At 40.9% G+C, this 13,658-nt stretch overlaps 1 protein-coding gene across 1 annotated transcript in view; it reads left to right on the top strand.

Moving 5' to 3' along the window:
* The window catches only part of abca4a (ATP-binding cassette, sub-family A (ABC1), member 4a), a 34,227-nt gene that overhangs the window by 2,403 nt on the left and 18,166 nt on the right, over nucleotides 1-13,658 (top strand). Inside the window, exons 5-11 of the mRNA XM_062441088.1 lie at nucleotides 2,563-2,690; nucleotides 3,675-3,872; nucleotides 6,388-6,477; nucleotides 7,684-7,918; nucleotides 8,522-8,661; nucleotides 11,418-11,534; nucleotides 11,981-12,178. Coding sequence (XP_062297072.1) covers nucleotides 2,563-2,690; nucleotides 3,675-3,872; nucleotides 6,388-6,477; nucleotides 7,684-7,918; nucleotides 8,522-8,661; nucleotides 11,418-11,534; nucleotides 11,981-12,178 — 1,106 coding nt within the window. The remainder of the gene's footprint in view (nucleotides 1-2,562; nucleotides 2,691-3,674; nucleotides 3,873-6,387; nucleotides 6,478-7,683; nucleotides 7,919-8,521; nucleotides 8,662-11,417; nucleotides 11,535-11,980; nucleotides 12,179-13,658) is intronic.

A 13,658-nucleotide genomic window follows, 5' to 3' on the forward strand; every position in this document is an offset into this window, starting at 1 on the left:
GGCCACTCTTCATGCTGCTGCTCTCATGGAGAAATATGGAAATGGACTAACTGAGCTAACAGAGATACAGATCCACATTCCACCACGGCTCAAGTTCCCATGAGCCCCGGGAAGGAAAATTGAATCATGATGAGAACCAAGTTATGTAATTGATGAAATGTACTCCTCATGACTAGTCATATGAAACAGAAAATGGCAAGTGTCTGAGTGGGTGTATTTCATCTCCAGGGATCCTTAATTATGAGCAAGTTGTAGCTATGTGTGTTCTTGTCCCATTACTGTGTGCGTGCATCTGTGTCCATGGGTCCATCATGTGTATATCCCATAGTAATATAGCTTGTTGACTGATGGCCAGTGATAGCATCATGATGGATATCCTTAAAGTAACGTATTCTAAATTTAGGGAAATATACAGGCGGGGAGTTCTGGTCCTCTGAAATGATGCCAACGCGGAAGTAACTTAAAACTGCATTCTATCAAAAGGCCACCAGGGAGCGACCGTTTTGGTGTCAAAAGGACTTCCGTCTCTCTACAAGTCAATGGAGAATTCACCAACTTCTCACTTGATTTCTAACCTCAGTAAACGTTTTCAAAATGTGTTTATGGTCTCAATCGCTAGTTTAAAGCCTTCTTCAATGCAGTATTGATGTTCATTTGTGAAATGTTGGCCTCCCTGATTTTATATTTGACGATAAAGCAGGGTATGTATTAGGGCGTGGCTACGTTGTGATTGATAGGTTGATTGGTTCACAGGTTCAGGAGGGCGCCTCATGCTCCTCCTGATGCCCATATAAGTAGAATCCGTGTTTTTATTTTTCCCAGCATGCACCGGAAATGTTCAAGATGGCGCTGCCCAGATCCGAAACTATTCGCTTCCAAGCAGCAGTCCACAAACCAATGGGTGACGTCATGGATGTTACGTCCATCGTATATACAGTCTATGGAAATATACTAATTTGCTTGTGATGCCACTTTCCTACGGAAGAGCATTAGGGCCACGGAGTAATATATTAATTCTAAATCTCTGAGAAAAAAAGTCAAAATTTTCGAGAAAAAAGTCAAACTTTTCAAGAAAATTCCACCCCACGAGGATCAAGTGCCCTGAGTATCAGCCTTATAGTCCTTTGAGACACCACAAACCCCCTCTGGATAGCTCGTAGGTGTAGCCAACGATACCCCTGCATCTGTCCATTCCCATGCAGTTCCTCCTGCACGAAGGCTATCACATTGTCTATGTCCGACTGATTTCGCCTCCTACACAGTCCAAGTTCACGACACCGCCTCTTCAAGGTCCGAATAGAAATCACAATACTGTGATTCTGTGCTAAGACTGCAAGGATCTCTTTGTTAGATAATCCAATCTCGAAGTAACATTTAATTAAATCCTCCATTTCAGCAGCACTATGCCAGGACACGAAGTCTGTCAGCTCCAGCTCTGAATGACCTGGTTCTTCCTGGTAGCCTACATTTCTGACTTTTTTCTCGGAAATTTTGACTTTTTTTCTCAGAGATTTAGAATTAATATATTACTCCGTGGTCCTAATGCTCTTCCGGACTTTCCTGACTGTCTGTCTGTAAAATGTGAGGCTACAGCTAATTAGCTTAGCTTAACTCAATGACTGGAAGTTTAATCTTGTTCATTTAATTTGTAGAAAAATATGGTGTAAAAATTACAACTGAATGTTTTACCAAGGTTACGTGCTGCATTATGTTTCAGCCAGGAGCAGTTGCCAGGCTAGCTGTTTCCAAAGTTTTCAGGCTTTGTGCGAAGCTAAGCTAACTAGCAGCTGGCTGTAACCTTGAATTTGACAGACATACTACAGTTTAGGAGAGTGGTATCAATCTTCTCATTAGCATTTTTCCCAAAATGTTAAACTATTTTATAATTTAGCATTATAAGGTTGGATGCCTAGCTTGCACATGTACATATTGGCTGTAAAACCAAACACTGAGATGACTCCATTCTGTAAACATAATTTTAATTTTAATTTTAAATTAAACTTAAATAAATATAATACTTAGTTTATTTCATGATTATTATTACCTTACTTTTGTTCTACTTTGTCTATAGTGCATTACCAAGACATTAATGCTGCCATGAGAATGTCTTCCCAAGGCAGTTTAATCTAGGGCTGAACCTGGAGTGAGGCCACACCATCATGTTGCTTATCAAAGCAAAATATTCAAGCACAGACATGCCACAGGAAATAATGACATAGTACAGAGGTGGAGTGTCTTCATTCTACAATGCTGTCCTCTTAATACAGTAGATATGTCACAACTTGTTGAAAATATGTGCCACTAAGAATCTGTATTTTTCCAATTTATCCAGTGCTTGACTTAATAAATCACATCCCGATAGGCACTGCATTTTCATCAACCTCTGCAACACATTGCTATACAACTAAATAATTAAGCATGGTAGAGTGTGCTTTTGCCGAGCTCAGAAAACAAGAGGTCAGGTAAATTGAAATTTTGGTGACCGGGGTGGTCTATTATTGCTCTAACTGGATCAGTCTGTGACTTTTCACTCACATGAACTGCTTTTCTCTCTCTGTGCAGGCCGAGGAGTGAAGGTGGAGACTATCCTAAAAGACGATGAAACTCTGACATCATACCTGCTGAGAGACGTTCCTTTGCCAGAGTCTGTGGTGTATCAATTAGTCAATGCCCAAATCAGGCCTGAACAGGTACACAGACACTCACACAGGTGCATAAACACACAAAAAGGGTTGAATGGGACAAAGGTGGGTACACTCTGTATCACTTTAACATAAACAAATCAATACCACATTCATTTTGACATTTAGGCATTGAAGGAGCTAACATGCAGTATGATGGATATACAGCACCAGTCAAAAGTTTAATTTGGCCTGAAAAACACCTGGAGGAAATCTTCCTTTGGTAATTTGCACACAGGTAAACACATACATGCATGCATTCCCCTTTATTCAGACACACTGCATTGCTTTAAGCGCGCAGAAACCCTCCTGTTTGTCCGGTGGTTTCAAACATTCCCTGAATAATTGCTAGCTCCCGTGTGGCTAACCAGCAGGCAGGTGCAGCAACTTTTTATACTTGAGTTCACAAGGACGTTCAAGCTGGACATGTCTACTTATGCACAAATACAATCTCATCTATGGGCTGTTTGGAGTTTCCACTTAAAAATCAAATGATAATATACAAGCCAGATGTTAGAGTAGAAGCACAATATACATTATGACAGTGACATTTTTTTATTTCTCTATTTATAGGGGAGAATTCACATTAATAAACATTGACATTTTAACAACATCAATGTAAATGTGCCAAGGTTAGCTCAACAGCTAATTTGCACAAATGGAGAAAATAGTAATACACTCCTCACTCTTTGACCAAACAACCTTAAACAAACAATACAATCAGACAGATATGAAACTTAATAATCAATAAAAAATATAATTAATGAGCAGCTGTTTGACGTTTGATTTAAAAAATGCTGTATGCATCACAGTACTTTCTTTCCATAGCTAGAGTATTACAAATGTACATGATACACACAAAATATAAAGTATATTTTGAAGTGTGTATTGCTTGAGTTGCAGTGTTCTCCATTTAGATTCAGCCTGAGATTCTGTTTTGAAGTCACTCTAACCAACTGTATGTACATCTCCTGTCCACTTTTGTTTTTACAGTTTGCCTTTGGGGTCCCACAGTTACATTTAAAAGACATCGCCTGCCAACTGCACCTTCTCGAGCGATTCCTCATTTTCCCCAGCCGCCGAGGACTCTATGCTGTTCGCAGCGCCATCTGCATCCTTACCCCACAGCGGCTGCAGATCATCGAGGACAAATTCTACGCCAATGTCGACTTTTTCAAGCTCCTCCGGCTGGTCAGTGTTGGTTCATCCTGTAATTTAGATTGATAAGAATGATAGTATAAATGGATTGTGATCTCATCTAATGGTTTACCATTAAAAAAAAACCCTATTCTGCCATAATTATATTGGTGGCCCTTTCTCCACAATTCCACCCATTTGACTCCTGACAGCGTAACGCTTATAGAACCATCATTATAAATGAGTTACATGCACACATTTGCATTTGGAAGAGTTATAGAGTTGTGGTTGGATGAGTCCCATTTGGGAGGTTGCCATGTTTATTCATTTAGTTGCATCGATCTTAAAGCGCTCAGTCAGACACAGCTGTGCCAACTGCAGGCTGAATGAGCTGAGATTAAGATGACATATAGCAATAAAGGGTTTGGCAGGATGTGGCACTTGTAAAATAGTTATCAAGTAATGTCATGTGACTGGAAACCTTTAGCCACAGTGTGTGTCATTAATTAATGACATTAATGCAGCTGGCATGTTAATTTAATGAAGGGATTTTTTTCAAATTGTATAACTGATCCGTGAAAATAAAGCCGACTCCTATAAATTAAAATGTTACAACAGTTTAACAATTTATTTTACCTTGGCTGTACAAAACACAGACCAAAAAGCCATTTTCAAGACGTACACAGTGATGCAGTGGCTCCAGGTGAGACTCATCATTGCATCACCACACAGATTCCGCTCAGCACCACACAGATGTTCCTCTTATTTCGTGCCTTCTGTTTTTTAGCACCTGGTTTCAACTCGTGTCTTTCTTCACATTAGCAGTTTGCGCTCATTCGCATGTGGATCAAAACTTGACAAGATCGCACAAGTCAGCAGAAACAACAAATAAACGGCTGTTAGTATGTTTTATGACACCTCTGACTCATAGGTTGCAACAAATACTTTTCAGGGAAATGTAATATGCCTTCATTGTCTGTGTAAATAAACTTACTTACATTACATCACTCCCTATTCATTTAAAACACAGTTGTTTATTCTTGAGATATTTTTCAACTGTCACTTCTTTTCAAAGGGTGGAACAATGGTAGTAATTATATTACCCTGCAGTGACTGTTATTGGCATTCATGACTAATACATGCTGTAGAGAAAGGGTTTAATTTGATATATTGTAAATAAGCAACCATCAACTTTCTTTACAATCAGTGTATCGGGGCTGAAAAAACAATCTATAACTCCCGGTGTGTAAAAGGAAACTGATTTTATTTATTTTTTCCACAACTTTAGATTAAATTTAGACTAAATATATTCTCCTCATCTTAGAAATACAAATAACAATCAGATTTATCTGAATACAACACACAAACTAGAGGCTACATTTTAAACTCCAAACACACACACACACACACACACACACACACACACACACACACACACACACACACACACACACACACACACACACACACACACACACACACACACACACACAATGATTTCTAAAATCTGAATTGACATTGGAAGGCCTTTGAGCGAGGCCTTACCATATTTATCTGAGACTAAATTAAGAGTGGGCTGCAGCTCTGTCAACATCAAGTAGGTATGAGTAGGAGTGGAGTAGAGAACTTTAGAATCAGTCGTACGCATTAGCTGAGCAGGCAGACTTGCCCTCTTTCTCTAATTAGCTTAGCGAAGAGACACTCCTCTCTTCAGTAATCACAAGGCACCGAGAGTAAACACGGCCCACAATGAGACTGAAGGCGACAAAGGCCGCTCTTTGCCTCATCTTCAATCCAGGCGCAATCACACGGGACAGGGCCATGTGTCTGCCTTACTGTCTGTCTGTGCTGCAAAAAGTTAGTCTATACACATCATTGGGAGCTCTGTAGTTTCTCCACTGGACTTGACACACTCTCTCCGTCTCTCTCACACATACACACACACACACACACACACACACACACACACACACACACACACACACTCACACACACACACACACACACACTGAGATAGACAGAAATGTCAGAGGAAGGATGTCTCCTCTGGCAGTTCTCTGTCTTGGCCTCGTGCTGCTTCCTGAACCTTTAGCCTATTGTGTTGTGAGCTGGCTGGAAGATCTCCGAGCAAACCAGTAAACCCTCAAGAGAAAGCAGTGCTCAGCAGTTATAAGGCCCTGCTGTGGGGGGAAGCACGTATTTGTATTGGCAATTTGTATAGGTATATTTCTCTGCGGTGCACTAAAAGGTGTTTATGTCACCTGATTCCCTCACTGTTTATAACAGCTGTTTATCATCAGAATCAATCTGGATACTTTAACTTGATATTATGTTGCTTGGCCAGATTGCATATTGGCTGTTATCATGAGACACGATCAGTTCTTATCCTTCTTGCTATTCAAAACAAACTAAGTGATGCCATTAAAAGCCTCTATGTCAGGAAGAAACTGGGTTCATGGGAAATATGGTTTTAATTTTGAGAGACTAATCAGCAGTTATGTTTTCTCTTAAGGGAGAAAAATATGTTTTAATATTCATATTTAAATAATGCCTTTGTGTTTCTCTCTAGCTTCCTAGTGTGCTGGACAATCGCTCCGAAGGCATCGACATTAACTTCTGGGTACGGGTCGTCTCCTCCTCCTCGGACAAAATGCGAGAGGTGAGGCACGGCTCCAGTCCAGCTCCATTCAAAAGTTCACCGCCTGCTATTTTTAGATGTCAGGAAACAGTTGCTTCCTCTCGCCTGAGTTTTTACGTAAACACAGACAGTAGGGGGATATCATCTAGTGCGTATGAGGAAAGCTAAATCCAGAACAGGCTCCTTTCGCCTCAAAAACAGATACATCATCATTTTGGGACCGTTCCGATGGAAACAGCACAGAGGCGGAAAGAGCAGGTGAAGCCTCCAGACGTGAAGGTTAATGGAAAAAGTGAAACATCAGTGGTGATAAATGATTTGTTAGTTATGTGTGTGTCTTTCTCTTACTGACATAAAATACGCATATTCTCATTCATTTCAGTTTAACCATAATTTCCACTTGAACTGTGTTATTGCTTGGTTCAGTCAACATTAGTGGTGCACCTGTATTGTGAACATTCGGTGTACGTGTTTATTGTGGATGTTTCCATGGAACCCTTAGAATGGCTGACAATGTCACGTCCTGTTGGCGAGACTCTTGTCTCTGGCAATACCACACACAGTCGAGACAGAAAACCACTCAATCATGGCCCACCTCGATATCAAATCACAGGTTCCCTCTGGATGAAGATTTGCTAGAAGAAACAAATATTAACATATTTTAAGGTGTCAGAGCATTGCAGTCTTTCCAAAACATCCGCTTCTTATAAGCTAAGAAAAACAGCCCCGTGTTCAATGTTATTTTTCAGATCCGTGGTTTATTTAGCTTAAGAAGTAGGAGATTTTTTTATACTCACGAAGGATTACAGGGAATAATCCCCCAATTAATCAAACACTTAAACATATCAGATATCCCAGACACATTATTTTCACTTGACAGAGACAACAGGTAGGTAGACTGTCAAACAGATTAGAAATAAAAAGACTCCTATTCCTCTTTTGTAGGTCTAAACTGGAATCTCTTTGTTATGGCCATCATACAGTAAATTGTTTGTTTCGGGAGATGCTGTTGATTAAAATGAGGATTTTTGACTTTTTAATCAATCAACCTGATTTATTTTTGTTGATACAGTAGTCTACTGATTACACAAGTGGAAGAATTCCCTCTGCCAGTCACAGACACACACACACCCAAAATAATTACTGTTATGATACATCTAAAAGCTGGAATCCTTTCTGTTTTCACTTCAGCTTTGTTTTACTTGTGTTATCTTATCCGCCCCACAGTTGTTCCAGAGGAATAGTTCCAAGGAGCTCCTCCAGGTCATGACCCCCCTCTTCCAGGATAATCTGTCCTTCAGACAGGTGATGGCCGCTGCCTCCAGCCTGGTATGCGGCTACACTGAAGGAGCTTTCTCTAGAGTCACCTCCTTTAATTGGTACGAGGACAACAACTACAAAGCCTTCCTGGGCATCAGCAGCGGCAGGGCACAGGTCCACTACACATACGATAACAGCACCAGTGAGTAGAACGTATCAGGTAACACAGGGTGCAGTCTGTTTTGGACGGCATGCATAACAAACAAAAATGATGAAGTATTGACTGACATTATGTTTCTGAGAAGTTTTTCTAAAGCTATTACTCAGAAAGTCAGCAACTGATATTATAGAGCAGCCCAAGAAATTTGGTGCAAATGCCAAAAAGAACCATTTGGCACATTTGTGTCCAGTTGCATCATGCGGTTATCCCTCAAGAATTTTTTGGCTTATTCTTTTTGGCTCATGACAAATAGAAGCAATTTTTCCCCCCTTTCTCTGAATTCATTAGTTCAGGGCGATTAGCTGGTTGTATTATTGCAGTTCGTTCGGTTTATTAATGAAAAATTTCCTACATGTTTCATTCAATCTTTACTTGATTTGGTACATGCTGGATGATCACGAAAACAATTTATACAGTTTTTGTAATATATGGAATACGCTCCAGTTATTCTCCTGTAATTGGTTGCAGGATTCTAGCATGCCTCTTTGACAGGAAAACTAACAGTGTTGTCTGGAGTATGTATTCTACTTGTCTCATTTTGCAACAGTGTGTATGCAGTATATAAAATATAACCTTGCCCTTCAGCTCCTTTCTGCAATGATCTGATGAGAGAACTGGAGTCCCACCCTGCCACCAGGATTGTGTGGAACTCCGTCAAACCAATGCTGATGGGAAAGATCCTCTATTCCCCGGACTCACCTGCTGTCAGACAGATCATACAAAATGTAAGCCTCATTAATCAGTTGGTGATTGCACTTATCCAATGCATTGTTTAGTTGTATAATTTAATCCATAAAGGGCCGTGTGCCTGTAGGTTTTTTTTCCAATCAATCAGGAACACAGGATTCCACCAATCAACTATCTGAAGGCTGAGATCAGTTGATTAAATAAGTCAAACCTGGTGTGCTCCTGCTTGGTTGGTATGAAAACCTGCAGCCACATGGTCATTTATGTAATAGACATCTCTGGTTTAATACATTTAAGGTAGTTCAAATCAGTTCCATGAGTAACGCTGGATGAATCATTTTGGTAGGCAAAGTCATTTCAGTTTTGTAGGTTATTTGGAATAAATAAATAAATAGCAGGAAAACTGAAATGACAAAGAAAACAGTGGAACCTATATATGCTCAGAGATCATACAGAATAGATCCAAATAAAGAAGATTTCACAGATTACCACATTGCTTTACTCGATGACATCCACATCTCCGGTTTTCTTTGGAGTGGACAGGCACGCTACAGGGAACAATGCATTTTCCTTCAAAAGGGGATCAGTTTTCCTCATGTCATGTCCAGGCCTTTGTATCTAGATGTAGATACGTGTTGGTCAAAGGCCTTCAGGGGGGCAGCAGTCATGGATCGCTTGGTTGCAATGGAAGAACACAAGCTGATCGGCTGCGGTGACTACCACACAGTCTACTGGCGCCATGGCCTTTTCAGGCTTATGTAAGCACCAGAGTCTGCCCTTAAAGACGTGTGATCACACACAAAGACAGACACTCACTCTTGTTTCCTCTTCCTTGACCTTTAATGCCCTCTTTGTTTTCCTCTTCCCCCAGATTGGGATCTTAATTGCACTAAGAAAGTAATGACCAAAGAGGTTAATCCATTACTTTACTATAATAGCAGTAACATGGCCTCTACGGGCTCCTTGTTGTCATGTTCTCTACTCTGTCTGGTTTATTTCATAAGAAACTCCACGTGAAGCAACATGCATTTAAATATATGTTGTTGCTCTCTTGTGTAACGTAAAGCTGCACACACAGCTATACGTTACGTTCTAATCTGCATCCTGCTCTCACTACTCTTTTAAGTGGCTCAACAGAAACTGGATCAACATAGAAGTCTTAAAGTCTACACAGGCCAGATTAAAAGCACAACACTGTGAAAACAAAGATAACTGAAACGATTCAAATCCCTTCTTATATTGCTATCCAACATCTTAACTTATGTAACTATATGACTGCTCTTACTCTTACATAAATTGTGTAGTAGTGGATTTTACTCTGGAAGTTGGACCCTACCATTGCCACAAATCAATTATGCTAAATCATATATCATTCATTTATAAGACTGCATGCATCTTGTACTCATTGACTTCCCCATCTTGATGACTGCAGCAGTGATCCTTGTCTATAAACATATTGTAGATGAGGTCATATTTATTCAGGCATCGCATGTTTAGCTCAGCAGGAAGCGTTGCCTTGAAACTATTTGCAGACCACTTCAAGTGTTTACCAAAAGCGTACATAGAGACAAACATGCAGCTTAAGTGTTTCATAAAGTTTAGTTGTTAGTACTTGTGGAGCTTAAGTACAAGGTCTCGTTTCATTGCAAGATTAGATTTACTACAGCAGATGTAGGAATATGCTAAGTTATGCACAGAGCTGAAGCTGCAGAGATTAGTCAATTAATCAGTTATCAGGAAATTAATCAGCAACTATTTTCATTATCAATTTATCGTTTCAGTCATTTTTCAAGCAATATTTGATGGTTTCGGCTTCTCAAATTTGAAGATTTGCTGTTTTTCCTTTTCTTAAATGACAATTTTCTATATTTTTAACATTTCAGATCATTTTATAGACTAAACAATTGATTGCCTAATTGTGAAAATAATCAGCAGATTAATCAGTAATGGAAATATTGTTAGTTTCAGCCCTATGCAGAACATCACATATCTGCAGTATCGGCATTTACGAGATCCCTCACTGAAGAAATTACCTTAAGGACCCCCCTCCCGCCAACCCTCCTCCTACTTTTGCCTGCTGTTTTAAACTGCCCTGGGGAATGAGGAAGCGCTCACTTGTGGGAACCTGACTGGGATTCACTGGGCAGGCTGAATGCATTCGGCCAGTTGTCACCAACGGCCTCCATTGTCACCCCGGCTCCATTGTCCCCATTGTCACCCAAAATCAGACACACACAAGAGGAAGGCGTTTAATTGGGTGTACTCTTGAGCGCTTTCATCCCCCACTGCACATGACTGAATACTGAAATAGCCAGCCTTTGGTATTCGCCACACAAAGCACTGTACCCACACACATCCAGGGTTTTAACGATAAGCGTGCAGTAAATATTTGACGATTTGGCACACAGTGCATTTGTTGCACAGTTGCTGGTTATCTGAACAGGGCCCGCGGGAATTCTTTGTGTGAGAATGTGTGTGTTGTCTTTGCAAAGCCTGTTTTCGCAGGGAGTTTAATGTGGGAATGGTATGTAGCGGGAGATTAGGAGAACTGTGACATTGTGTGTATTTGACTCTCTGAGTGTTGTGTACACATGTGCACGCGTTGACACCATGTTCTCCCCAACATGCTAATTTCTTCTACACATGTATGCAAAATGTGTGTATTTGCAGATGTGTGCAGATGTGGGAATTTGTGAGGATAGTTGTGTGTGTGTGTGCATGTTTATTTTGGAGAATGATTTCCTGTCCTTCTTATCTTGACACACACGCACACACATTTCCATCTTTCCTTTAGGCAAACACTACATTTGAGGTGCTGGCGAGGCTGAGGATGATGGGGAAGGCCTGGGAGGAAGTGGCTCCACAGATCTGGGCTTTCTTCCAAGATGGAATCCAAATCAAGATGATCCGGGTAGGACAACAGTGTAGTGTCATCAGTATAAAGATGATTACCTGCCTTCTTGTTGGCATGCAGCTGACATCCAATGCCAGCCTTTTTTTGGTTCTGAATGAGGTGATTAACGATGTTGTTGTTATTTCAACCTGATCTTTTCCCTACTGGCATTTTTCCGCTGAGGTCTCAGAAGTTCACAAAGTTTCCTGCTCGAATATAAGAACATTATCTTACCAAAATATGCCCCATGTCTTTCCTTTTCCCATCTATCCTTCTCTTTTTATGTATCTCACTGTCTGCAACTATTTCCTTTCCTTTTTCTTCTTTGTGTACTTGTTGTGGATGTTTTACTGTTTGTATACTGGTGTCTCAGCAACGCCCTCTTGCTCTTGATGGGGAAAAAACCCCACAAAAAAATAACAGGCTAAATAAAGGATATTCCCCTATTTCCTTTTTTGTTTCAGGATACTATCTTCAATCCATCAGTGATGGATTTCATTGACAGGAGTCTAGAGGAGGCGCCGTTCTCCTCCGAACACATCCTCAACTTCCTTTACAACGGCCCACCAGAGGACCGTCCAGCTGACCTGCCTAACTTTGACTGGCGAGACATCTTCCACCTCACAGACCGGGTCATTCGGATGCTCAACCAATATGGAGACGTGAGTGGCCATCGAGGTTTTGTTTGTCCAGTGTACTGTAGATTAGAAGCATTAAAGTATCGCCTTTTAGCACGTCCTTCTCCCGGGTGGAGGTGAAACTTATTTGCCTTTCAAATTCCACTGACTAGATGTGTATTAGCGTGCAGAATTATACTGACTAGTCAAAAGGGGGCTCCACATTTCCAGATGAAAAAAAGGTGTCAGGGTCTTTTTTGGTATCTTTTTTACCTTTTCTCTCGTTGGACTCTGACTTTAAGAATGCAGGCTGTGTCTTCACATTTTGCTTCACCTGAAATGTCAAGTTAAAGGACAAGCCTATTCATGAAATAATGCAATTGTGTGCAGGTCCTGTCACATGTTGATCTCAATACTCTGGTTGTCCTGGTCAATAACGCCCTTGACGTGATGTGAGCATTTAGATAAGCTGTGTTTGGGCCCTTTAATTTGTCTCCTGTCCAGAGACGTGGAAATCCACCCAGGTGGGCGAGAGCCAAAGCAACAGACTAGCTGTCAAGTCTCTTTTGTTTACTGCTTGATGGAGTGGGGAGTAAAAAACATAAAACAAAAAAACAACCCCAAAACATCATGAACCTTCTCTTGTGAGGACCCTCCACATTTAAGTGGGCCAATGCATTTGAAACAAAGTTCAAATCACCCCTTTGGCTGTGGAGGCTAATCGGGATGAGAGGCCTATCGCACTAGGGGGTGACACGAGGGGCACCTGGGGGCAGAGCTCGGTGGATGGTTGGTGCTCTTTGTTTTTGTCCTAGTTGAAGCTTACAGCACTTGAGTGTGACAGGGAGAGTGGGAACGACTGAGGCCGATTAGATACAGCTGTCACTCCGTCCACCATCCTTTATCAAGCAGCAACAATGACCGTGGGCTTGAAGGCTGCTTGGCTGCATGTTGGTGGCATGCATGCGTATCACGCCACACATTGGGCGCAGTATTAGTAGGTGAATGCTTTGGCAGATTAAGGGATGGTCTTTGAAATCTGACTAACTTGTTGTGCATGTTTAATGTACTTTGTGCCTGGGAATGCATATATGCATGTATTTTTGAATGCGTGTCTGTGTTTGCCAGCAAATTGTGTGTTTGTGTGTGTAATTTAAATTGGGAAGGGTATGTGTGCATGAGATCTCAGGGGTAAATAGTTGTTTTGGACTGTGTTCTTTTGGATTGTGGCCCTCCCTATTTGCATTTGCCTACAGTGAATGGCTATATCAGACACAGTTTGCGGGGAATAGACAGCCACTGGTGAAGGGTCACTGGAAATGTGGATGCAGAGTGTGGATCATAGTGACTCGCACCAACACTGGCATCTGTATACGGACTCATTGTTCAGCCAGACCAAAGTATTAAAAAGAAGGCATTTCACGGTCTTCTTCTCTTTTAAATCGGATTAATTAGCAGTACATTAGCAGTTAGAACTATTAACCTATTTGAACACTGCAGGACATTAGATCTCTGTATTATTTAC

The sequence above is a fragment of the Scomber scombrus genome, chromosome 20 (assembly GCF_963691925.1).
Source record: "Scomber scombrus chromosome 20, fScoSco1.1, whole genome shotgun sequence".
Classification (NCBI taxonomy): Eukaryota; Metazoa; Chordata; class Actinopteri; order Scombriformes; family Scombridae; genus Scomber; species Scomber scombrus.